The sequence below is a fragment of the Oncorhynchus masou genome, unplaced genomic scaffold (assembly GCF_036934945.1).
Source record: "Oncorhynchus masou masou isolate Uvic2021 unplaced genomic scaffold, UVic_Omas_1.1 unplaced_scaffold_6519, whole genome shotgun sequence".
NCBI classification, from domain to species: Eukaryota; Metazoa; Chordata; class Actinopteri; order Salmoniformes; family Salmonidae; genus Oncorhynchus; species Oncorhynchus masou.
In genome coordinates, this window is record NW_027012959.1 from 5,001 (window position 1) to 17,646 (window position 12,646).

The 12,646-nt window shown below is 42.4% G+C and overlaps 1 protein-coding gene across 1 annotated transcript in view; it reads right to left on the minus strand.

Moving 5' to 3' along the window:
- Positions 1 to 12,158, minus strand: part of LOC135536704 (phosphatidylinositol transfer protein alpha isoform-like) — a 12,936-nt gene extending 778 nt beyond the window's left edge. Inside the window, exons 1-5 of the mRNA XM_064962963.1 lie at positions 12,069 to 12,158; positions 11,831 to 11,953; positions 9,647 to 9,724; positions 9,430 to 9,540; positions 6,772 to 6,894 (exon numbers count right to left, since the gene is read on the minus strand). Coding sequence (XP_064819035.1) covers positions 6,772 to 6,894; positions 9,430 to 9,540; positions 9,647 to 9,724; positions 11,831 to 11,953; positions 12,069 to 12,158 — 525 coding nt within the window. The remainder of the gene's footprint in view (positions 1 to 6,771; positions 6,895 to 9,429; positions 9,541 to 9,646; positions 9,725 to 11,830; positions 11,954 to 12,068) is intronic.
- Between the last annotated feature and the right edge of the window lie 488 nt (positions 12,159 to 12,646).

Sequence of the window (12,646 nt, forward strand, 5' to 3'; positions counted from 1 at the left end):
CACATTCTAGTGGGTCGGAAGTTTACATACACTTGTATTCAAGATCCTTAATGGCCTGGCTCCCCCTCCACTCAGTATTTTAGTTAAACAGAAACCCAAACATATGGCAGCAGATCCATAAGGTCTGCCATGAGAGTGACTGTATAGTTCCCTCAAGGATAAGCACCTTTAGTAACTCCGTTTTCTCTGGAGAGCTTCCCATGTCTGAATACACTGCCATCAGACACATATAACTGCACCATATATCACACTCTCACAAATTGCATGAAGACATGGCTAAAGGTCAATCAGATTTGTGATCATGTTCCCTAGCTGTGTGTTGCCGCTTTCATGTCTGTTGTCTGTAGCTTGTGAGTTGTGGAAACACTTTATTTGTGTAGAGAAATAGCTCAGTTTTGTTCATCACGCTAAGAAAACCCTAAAAATGCAGTCACTACAACGCAAACTTTTTCCAAATTAGCTCCATAATATCGACAGAAACATGGCAAATGTTGTTTAGAATCAATCCTCAAGGTGTTTTTCACATATCTATTCAAGGATAAGTCATTCGTGGCAGTTGGTTTTCTCATCAGAGGCAAACGGAAAAATACTGCAGCTGGAGATTATGCAATAATTGCGACGGAGGACACCAAGCCGACCACCTGGTAGATGTAGTGCTTTACGGTCAATTTACAATGATATGCCTACAAATACGTCACAATGTTATCGACACTTTAAACGACAGAAAGTCTAAGCTCATTCGTGGCCCATTCACAGGCATATAAGGAGTCATTGAACACAGCGCCTTCCAAAATTCAAAGCACTTCCTGTTTGAAATTTCATCTTGGTTTTGGCTTGCAGCATCAGTTCTGTTATACTCACAGACAATATCTTTGCAGTTTTGGAAACGTTAGAGTGTTTTCTATCCAAAAGCTGTCACTTATATGCATAGTCGAGCATCTTGTTGCGAAAAAATATTGCGCTTAAAACGGGAACGTTTTTTATCCAATAATTAAAATACTGCTCCTAGTTGCAAAAGGTTAATTAACTGAGTTGCCTAGTCAAATAAAGGTACAAATAACATACTGCATCAATATTTTTTTGACCATGACAGTTAGAATCTTGACTAGAACCAAACAAATGTGATCATATTACTCAGTGCTAACCTCTCTACACTGGGTTCCTGTTAAGGCAAGGGCTGATTTCAAGGTTTTACTGCTAACCTACAAAGCATTACATGGACTTGCTCATACCTGTCTTTCTGATTTGGTCCTGCCCTTCATACCTACATATAAGTTATCGTCACAAGACACAGGCTCCTTATTGTCCCGAGAATTTCACAGCAAACAGCTGGAGGCAGAGCTTTTCTTACAGAGCTCCATTTTATGGAATGGTCTGCCTAACTCCAAGAGAGACTCAGACTTTGTCTTGACCTTTAAGTCTTTATTGAAGACTCATCCCCTTCAGTAGCTGCTATGATTGAGTGTAGTCTGGCTCCAGGAGTGTGCAGGTAAACGGAAAGGCATTGGATAATGAACCGCCCCTTGCTGTCTCTGCCTGCGGTCCCCTCTCTCCACTGGGGATTCTCTGCTCTAACTCTGTTACAGGGGCTGAGTCACTGGCTTACTGGGTGCTCTTCCATGTCGTACCTAGGAGGGGCAAACACTTCAGAGTGGGTTGAGTCACTGACGTGATCTTCCTGTCCTGCTGGCGCCCCCCTTCATGTGCCATGGCGGAGATCTTTGTGGGCTATACTCGGGCCTTGTTTCAGGATGGTAAGTTGTGGTTGAAGATATCCTCTAATGGTGTGGGGGCTGTGCTTTGGCAAAGTGGTGGGTTATATCCTGCCTGTTTGGCCCTGTCCGGAGCTATCGTCGGACGGGGCCACAGTGTCTCCTGATAGTGTCTTCTGCCTGTGGCTATGGAACCCTGACCTGTTCACCGGATGTGCTACCTGTCCCAGAGACCTACTGTTTTCAACTCTCTAGAGACAGCAGGAGCGGTAGAGATACTCTCAATGATCGGCTATGTTAAGCCAACTGACATTTACTCCTGAGGTGCTGACATGTCTATTTGCACCCTCTACAACTACTGTGATTATTATTATTACTTGACCCTGCTGGTCATTATGAACATTTGAACATCTTGGCCATGTTCTGTTATAATCTCCACCCCGGCACAGCCAGAAGAGGACTGGCCACCCCTCATAGCTGGTTCCTCTCTAGGTTTCTTCTAGGTTCTGGCCTTTCTTGGGAAGTTTTCTAGTCACCGTGCTTCTACACCTGCATTTCTTGCTGTTTGGGGTTTTAGGCTGGGTTTCTGTACAGCACTTTGTGACATCAGCTGATGTAAGAAGGGCTTTATAAATATATTTGATGGATTGATTGACAGTTTTCAATCTAGGGTTATAAATGGATTTAGTCATCTCAATTTGCCAATTTCCACATTATTTATTACAAGATTTAGTGAAGTTTAGGTTTAGTGAATGTTTTGTACAAATATAATGCTTTTAGTTATATTTAGACTCATTTCTTCCTTGCCACCCACTCTGACACTAACTGCAGCTCTTTGTTGAGTGTTGCAGTCATTTCAGTCACTGTGTAGTGACATGTATAGTGTTGAGTCATCCATCACATAGATACGCTGGCTTTACTCAAAGTCAGTGGCATGTCATTAGTAAAGATTGAAAAAAAAGCAGGCTAATCAGCTACCTCCTGGGGAACTCCTGATTCTAACGGGATTATGATTGAGAGGATCCATTAAAGAAAACCCTCTGTGTTCCTGTTGGACAATAACTCTTTATCCACAATATAGCAGGGGGTGTAAAGCCATAACACATCAGTTTTTCCAGCAGCAGACTATGATCGATAATGTCAAAAGCTGCACTGAATTCTAACAAGACATTACAGTCATTTTGTCATCCATTTCTCTCATCAGTCATTTGTGTAAGTGCTGTGGTTGTTGGGATGTCCTCCCCTAAGCATGCATGCTGAAATTCTGTTGTCAATTTGTTTACTGTGAAATAGCAATGTATCTTGTCAACAAAAAATATCCTGAAGTTTACTAAGGGTTGGTTACAGGCTGATTGGTCGGTTATTTGAGCCAGTAAAGGGGGGCTTTACTATACTTGGGTAGCGGAACGATTTTAGCTTCCTCCAGCCAGAGGGCACACATTTTCTAGTAGGCTTAAATTAAAAAGATGTCATATCGTCTGCTATTATCCTCAGTATTTTGCATCCAGATTGTCAGACCCCAGTGGCTTGTTATTGCTGATAGACAACTATTATTAATAATATTATCACTGCTATTCAGATGGTTACATATTATTATTACTATTCAGTTGGTTACATATTATTATTACTATTCAGTTGGTTACATATTATTATTACTATTCAGATGGTTACATATTATTATTATTACGAAGAAGAAGAAGAAGAGCAGTAGTAGTAGTAGTAGCTCCTACCAGGTGGCGTGGCGAGAATCTGTCTCCTCGCCACGCGCTCTCACCACTGGTGTCCCCAGGGCTCTGTTCTAGGCCCTCTCCTATTCTCGCTATACACCAAGTCACTTGGCTCTGTCATAACCTCCATGGTCTCTCCTATCATTGCTATGCAGACGACACACAATTAATCTTCTCCTTTCCCCCTTCTGATGACCAGGTGGCGAATCGCATCTCTGCATGTCTGGCAGACATATCAGTGTGGATGACGGATCACCACCTCAAGCTGAACCTCGGCAAGACGGAGCTGCTCTTCCTCCCGGGAAGGACTGCCCGTTCCATGATCTCGCCATCACGGTTGACAACTACATTGTTTCCTCTCCCAGAGCGCTAAGAACCTTGGCGTGATCCTGGACAACACCCTGTCGTTCTCAACTAAACATCAAGGCGGTGGCCCGTTCCTGTAGGTTCATGCTCTACAACATCCGCAGAGTACGCCCCCTGCCTCACACAGGAAGCGGCGCAGGTCCTAATCCAGGCACTTGTCATCTCCCGTCTGGATTACTGCAACTCGCTGTTGGCTGGGCTCCCCTGCCTGGCCATCAAACCCCTACAACTCATCCAGAACGCCGCAGCCCGTCTGGTGTTCAACCTTCCCAAGTTCTCTCACGCCACCCCGCTCCTCCGCTCTCTCCACTGGCTTCCAGTTGAAGCTCGCATCCGCTACAAGACCATGGTGCTTGCCTACGGAGCTGTGAGGGGGAACGGCACCGCAGTACCTCCAGGCTCTGATCAGGCCCTACACCCAAACAAGGGCACTCGTTCATCCACCTCTGGCCTGCACGCCTCCCTACCACTGAGGAAGTACAGTTCCGCTCAGCCCAGTCAAAACTGTTCGCTGCTCTGGCCCCCAATGGTGGAACAAACTCCCTCACACGCCAGGACAGCGGAGTCAATCACCACCTTCCGGAGACACCTGAAACCCCACCTCTTCAAGGAATACCTAGATAGGATAAGTAATCCTTCTCACCCCCCTCCCCCTTAATGATTTAGATGCACTATTGTAAAGTGGCTGTTCCACTGGATGTCAGAAGGTGAATTCACCAATTTGTAAGTCGCCCTGGATAAGAGCGTCTGCTAAATGACTTAAATGTAAATGTAATTGTAGTAGCAGTAGCAGTAGTAGTAGTAGTAGTAGTAGTAGAAGAAGAAGAAGTAGAATCTCAATTCAACGGCTCAGGAACAAGAGGTATGTGGCAGGGTCTACAGTCAATCACGGACTATAAGACGAAATCCAGGATGTCTTGCTCCCAGGCAGACTAAATAACTTTTTTGCCCGCTTTGAGGACAGTGCCACTGACACGGCCTGCAAAGAGGGCCACCATTGTTCCAGTTCCCAAGAAAGCTAAGGTAACGGAGCTAAACGACTACTGCCCCGTAGCACTCACTTCCGTCATCATGAAGTGCTTAGAGAGACTAGTCAAGGACCATATCACCTCCACCCTACCTGACACCCTAGACCCACTCCAATTTGCTTACCGCCCAAATAGGTCCACAGACGACGCAATCTCAACCACACTGCACACTGCCCTAACCCATCTGGACAAGAGGAATACCTATGTGAGAATGCTGTTCATCGACTACAGCTCGGCATTTAACACCATAGTACCCTCCAAGCTCGTCATCAAGCTCGAGACCCTGGGTCTCGACCCTGCCCTGTGCAACTGGGTACTGGACTTCCTGACGGGCCGCCCCCAGGTGGTGAGGGTAGGCAACAACATCTCCACCCCACTGATCCTCAACACTGGGGCCCCACAAGGGTGCGTTCTGAGTCCTCTCCTGTACTCCCTGTTCACCCACGACTGCGTGGCAACGCACGCCTCCAACTCAATCATCAAGTTTGCGGAGGACAAAACAGTGGTAGGCTTGATTACCAACAACGACGAGACGGCCTACAGGGAGGAGGTGAGGGCCCTCGGAGTGTGGTGTCCGGACAATAACCTCACACTCAAGGTCAACAAAACTAAGGAGATGATTGTGGACTTCAGGAAACAGCAGAGGGAACACCCCTTTATCAACATCGATGGAACAGCAGTGGAGAGGGTAGTAAGTTTTAAGTTCCTCGGCATACACATCACAGACAAACTGAATTGGTCCACTCACACAGACAGCATCGTGAAGAAGGCGCCGCAACGCCTCTTCAACCTCAGGAGGCTGAAGAAATTGCTTGTCACCAAAAGCACTCACAAACTTCTACAGATGCACAATCGAGAGCATCCTGGCAGGCTGTACCACCGCCTGGTACGGCAACTGCTCCGCTCACAACCGTAAGGCTCTCCAGAGGGTAGTGAGGTCTGCACAACGCGTCACCCGGGGCAAACTACCTGCCCTCCAGGACACCTACACCACCCGATGTTAAAGGAAGGCCATAAAGATCATCAAGGACAACACCCACCCGAGCCACTGCCTATTCACCCCGCTATCATCCAGAAGGCTAGGTCAGTACAGGTGCATCAAAGCTGGGACGAGAGACTGAAAAACAGCTTCTATCTCAAGGCCATCAGACTGTTAAACAGCAACCACTAACATTGAGTGGCTGCTGCCAACACACTGACTCAACTCCAGCCACTTCAATAATGGGAATTGATGGGAATGATGTAAATATATCACTAGTCACTTTAAACAATGCTACCTTATATAATGTTACTTACCCTACATTATTCATCTCATATGTATACGTATATACTGTACTCTATATCATCGACTGCATCCTTATGTAATACATGTATCACTAGCCACTTTAACTATGCCACCTTGTTTACATACTCATCTCATATGTATATACTGTACTCGATACCATCTACTGTATCTTGCCTATTCTGCTCTGCACCATCACTCATTCATATCTTTATGTACATATTCTTTATCCCCTTACACTGTGTATAAGAAATTCGTTTTGGAATTGTTAGTTAGATTTCTTGTTGGTTATTACTGTGTTGTCGGAACTAGAAGCACAAGCATTTCGCTACACTCGCATTAACATCTGCTAACCATGTGTACGTGACAAATAAATTTGATTTGAAAAAAAGTAGTAGTAGTAGTAGTAGTAGTAGTATTATTACTAATCGGATGGTTACATATGATTATTATTATTTAGTAGTAGTAGTAGTAGTAGTAGTAGTAGTAGTAGTAGTAGTAGTAGTAGTAGTAGTAGTATTATTATTATTATTCAGATGGTAGATCATTAACCCTTCATATACTGTACTGATAGTAGTATAATACACACCCTTCAATTTTCTTTACTGTTCAGTACTATACATATATCTACTTTCCTCCTCCTCTCCTCTCCTCACCTCGTCCAGTTCTTTGCGTGTGTCGTCCTCCATGCGACGGATGTCCTCCATGGTGAGTTCGATCCACTTGTCGATCCAGCAGAACAGCTGACGGTGGAAGTTGGTGAACAGACGCTTCTCTTGCTGAGAGGGATGGAGAGAAAAGAGATAACGAAAGAATGAGAAACAAATAGAGAAAGCTTCAATATTTAAACGATGTTCAATATTCTCATGAGATACTGCTTCAATACCGCATAATACTACATTAGTATAACACCGCATAATACTACAATAGTATGATACTAAATAATACTATAATAGTATAATACTAAATAATACTAGTATTGTATAATACCACATAATACCATAATAGTATAATACTAAATAATACTATAATAGTATAATACTAAATAATACTATAATTGTATAATACCACATAATACCATAATAGTATAATACTAAATAATACTATAATAGTATACTACTAAATAATACTATACCAGTATAATACTAAAAAGAATACTACAATAGTATAATATTAAATAATACTATAATAGTACACAACCGCATAATACTACACTAGTATAATACCAAATAATACTCCAATAGTATAATACTAAATAATACTACAATAGTATAATACTAAATGCTACAATAGTATAATACTAAATAATACCACAATAGTATAATACTAAATAATACTACAGTGGTGTAATACTAAATAATACTACAATAGTATAACACTAAATAATACTACACCGTATAATACTAAATAATACCACAATAGTATAATACTAAATAATACTACAGTGTAATACTAAATAACACTACAATTGTATAATACTGCATAATACCACAACTACAATACACACTACTACAATAGCATAATATAATAGTATAATACCAAACAATACTATACTTGTATAATGCCACATAATACCATAATAGTATAATGCTAAATCATACTATAATAGTATACAAATAAATAATATAAACTAGTATAATACTAAGATATTACACTAATAAATAGTACTATACTGGAATACTACTAAATAATACTATACTAGTGTAATACTAAATAATACTATACTAGTATAATACTAAATAATACTATAATATGATAGTACTGAATAATACCATAATAGTATAATACTAAATAATATAATAGTATACTACTGAATAATACTGTAATAGTATTATACTAAATAATAATATAATACTATAATACTACAGAATACTATAATATTAAATAATACTATAATACCAAATAATACTATACTACTAAATAATACTATAATAGTATAATACTAGATAATACTGTAGTAGCATAATACTAAATAATACTATAATACAAATAGATTGAGTCCAGCAGAGATGAGAAGAAATATGACCGAAGGATCACAGAAGGAAATTATATCCCCAACTTCCCACCTGGCCACAACAAACCAACTCCCACCAGGCCACAACAAACCAACTCCCCACCAGGCCAACAAATCAATTCCCCACCACAACAAACCAACTCCCCACCAGGCCACAACAAACAAATCAACTCCCCACCAGGCCACAACAAACAAACCAACTCCCCCACCAGGCCCCACCAGGCCACAACAAACCAATTCCCCACCAGGCCACAACAAACCAACTCCCCACCAGGCCACAACAAACCAATTCAACCCCACCAGGCCACAACAAACCAATTCCCCCACTCCCACCAGGCCACAACAAAAATCAATTTCCCCACCAGGCCAACAAAAACCAACTCCCACCAGGCCACAACAAATCAACTCCCCACCAGGCCACAACAAACCAATTCCCCCACCAGGCCACAACAAACCAACTCCCCACCAGGCCACAACAAACCAACTTCCCACCAGGCCACAACAAACCAATTCAAACCCCACCAGGCCACAACAAATCAATTCCCCCACCAGGCCACAACAAATCAACTCCCCACCAGGCCACAACAAATCAACTCCCCCACCAGGCCACAACAAATCAACTCCCAACAAATCAATTCCCCACCAGGCCACAACAAATACAACAAACCAACTCCCCACCAGGCCACACAGCTCACCTCTACTCTACTACCATAGACATGTACAGCTACTCTACTCTACTACCATAGACATGTACAGCTACTCTACTCTACTACCATAGACATGTACAGCTACTCTACTCTACTACCATAGACATGTACAGCTACTCTACTCTACTACCGTAGACATGTACAGCTACTCTACTCTACTACCATAGAATGTACAGCTACTCTACTCTACTACCATAGACATGTACAGCTACTCTACTCTACTACCATAGACATGTACAGCTACTCTACTCTACTACCATAGACATGTACAGCTACTCTACTACCATAGACATGTACAGCTATTTCCTACCATAGACATGTACAGCTACTCTACTACCATAGACATGTACAGCTACTCTACTACCATAGACATGTACAGCTACTCTACTACCATCGACATGTACAGCTACTCTACTCTACTTTTCCAGTCACAACATTTAGACTCCTCACCTCTCCTCCTCCTCACACCTCCCTCCTCCTCCTCCTCACCCCTCCTTGTCCTCCTTCTCTCTCCTTATCCCTCTTCCCTTCTCCCTCCTCCCTCTCACCCTTCCTCCTCCTCACACCATCATCCCAGTCATCATCCTCTGTACCTTCTGGATGAAGTTCTCCACTTTGTTCTGCAGGCCCCACCACTTGAACTTGACTGTCACCAGTTTGTAGGCACACATGTGTGGGCAGTCTGTCTTCTTAGGGAGCTCCTTCTGCACACACACACGCGCACACACACACACACACACACACATCAATATACCTCATACCGCAAACACAAATATTATTATACACACACACTCTCCCTGCCCACTGTACCTTCCAATCTGGTCCCAGAGGGCCTCGGCCAGTCTTCCCTGACTTAAATTTAGTGGGGTCATCCTCTGGCTTATAGTCCTGGAGACAGAGAAATTGAGAGACCGGAAAAAGAGAGAGAGAGAGAGGAAGGGGTGGAGGAAGATATATTCTTGAGGCACTGTATGTAAACACATTGCTCACAAAGCCAGTGGCAGATGATTTAGTAAAGATTGAAAAGGGTAAAGGGGGGCGAGACAGCTGCCTTGTGGAATTCCTGATTCTACCTGGATTATGTTGGAGAGGCTGCCATTAAATAACACCCTCTGTGTTCTGTTAACTCTTTATCCACATTATAGCAGGGGGTATAAAGACATAACACATATTTTTCCAGCAGAAGACTATGCAGATCGATAATGTCAAAAGCCGCACTGAAATCTAACAGCCTTCCCAATCTTTTTATGTGTAAGTGCTGTGCTTGTTGAATGTCCTTCCTCATAAGTGTGCTAAAAGTCTATTGTTAATTTGTTTACTTGCCATAACATACGGGTTGAATGCTTACTGACTCAAAACCTTTCAGGTTGTAATTTTTTATAAATTAGTAAACATTTCTAAAAACATAATTCCACTTTGACATTATGGGATATTGTGTGTAGGCGTGGCAAAAAATCTCTTCCACACTCACTTTACGGAACTCAAAATTACAATGTTTGTCTTTCATAATTTGGTTAGATATACTTGGATGTGTGGGTTCAGAATTTGTTGTTGGCATGTCATGCCTAAGTTTGCTAATCATTCCAATGCAAAAGCCGTTATATTAGTTGTCAATATCAGTGGGTTTTGGGATGAAAGATGGTGCTGAGTTTGCTGTTTTGCACAAAATGTCAATTAGCTTTTTACTCTCATTCTATATATATTTTGTTTGTTTCATAGTTTCATCTTGTTTTTGTTCACTTTAAATCACATGATTTCTACATTTATAGTATGTTTTATAATCAGATGTGCAGACAGATTTATTTACCTTTTGCCTCTGTCACGCTCTGACCTTAGAGCTTTTTACGTCTCTATTTTAGTTTGGTGTGATTTGGGTTGGCCTTTTTCTATGTTTTTGTATTTCTTTGTGTTGGCCGGATATGGTTCTCAATCAGGGACAACTGTCTATCGTTGTCTCTGATTGGGAACCATACTTAGTAGCTTTTTCCCACATGGTTTTTGTGGGTAGTTGTTTTCTGTTTAGTGTTTTGCACCTTACAGGACTGTTTCGGTTATTCTCTTTGTTATTTTTGTTAGTGTTCAGTGTCAATAAAAAGCATGAACACCTACTACGCTGCGCTTTGGTCCAATGATTCCTCTTCTTCAGACAACGTATACCGTTACAGCCTCATCCCTCTCAACGAGAGATGAAACGGTTACCGGTTTCACGATAAAACCCAGTAAAATTCCCAACGGTTATTATGACTGTTTCAAATGTCAATTACCATTAAAACCGTGTTTGAAAAACTCCCGGTAAATACTGTCCAGCATCAACCACAGTTAGCAAAAGTCTGACGCAGGCGCAGCAACGTGGGTTTTGTTATGTGTGAAAACATGGAGGAAGGCAGTGGCAGCGCTCTGGAAATTTTTCAGCCGTCTAAGAGGACCAAATCTGCAGTGTGGTCGTATTTTGGGATTTACAAGAGTGCTGAGGGAAACTTAAATCGAAGATGGTCTCCCTGTCTGCAGAACATGCAAAAAAAACAAATAAAATCACTGCGAAAGGGGGCAATACTTCACATCTCTTCAGTCATCTTCGTGACCACCACCCACTACTTTACAGCGAATGCAAGGTAAGTTAACTTTTAGCTCAATGCATGATGTGGGGACTTCGGAATGGGGGAAAATGTCATGGTTTGTCAGTTTAACTTGCTAATAGCTTGTCAATCATGTAAACTGAAGCTTTCAGTGTTACCTACTCCCTGTAAAAACACTACGCGTTGTTCTGCTGCTGTATGTGTCGTGTGTCTGCAGACTCTATTCGCCCATTACACACGATAACACGTTATGTAGTTTCGTCACCCAATCAACACATTTTGTTCATTTAAATTCCGCCAGTCGTCGACTTAGTTATAAAAGTGTTCCAACAGGAGAAACACTATAGACTCCCCTACCAGACTCCCCTACCAGACTCCCTACCAGACTCCCCTACCAGACTCCCCACCAGACCCCTACCAGACTCCTAATGGGAATTGGCTCCGTATCCTTTTCCACCAGAACATCACGGGTGATGTGGTCCAGGACAGGCTTGATGGCTGACAATGTCACTCGGGTCTCTGAGGCAAGTGCATCTGTAAACTTGCTCAGAGGTTCAAGGAGCTCAGAGGTTCAAGGAGCTGGCACAGTTTCTCCATGACACTTATGTCAGCATCAGATGCCATGATCCTCTTTCTCCAGCCAGTGTCGCACAGACTGGCTGCTGTTGTCTGAGGAAACGCTCAAGCATCTTGTGTGTAGATCCCCATCGGGTCACAACATCATGGATCAGAGCCTTCTGTGGCATGTTGAGGGCAGCTTGCTTTTCTCTCAGTTCTCTCCTTCTCTTCCAGCTTTGTGAGAAACCTTGGACCAGATTATGGCAGAACTCTCTGAATGTTCAAAACTTTGAGATGGCCAGGTTCAAATGATGGTCAAAGCAGCCAAAGCTGGGAACTCTTCTAAATCCTTGATCACGTCAAATCAAATCAAATTTTATTTGTCACATACACATGGTTAGCAGATGTTAATGCAGTGTAGCGAAATGCTTGTGCTTCTAGTTCCGACAATGCAGTAACCAACAAGTAATCTAACTAACAATTCCTAATCTACTGTCTTATACACAGTGTAAGGGGATAAGAATATGTACATAAGGATATATGAATGAGTGATGGTGCAGAGCAGCATAGGCAAGATACAGTAGATGGTATCGAGTACAGTATATACATATGGGAGATGAGTATGTAAACAAAGTGGCATAGTTAAGCAATACGTAACTGAACGAAGTACAAGAAA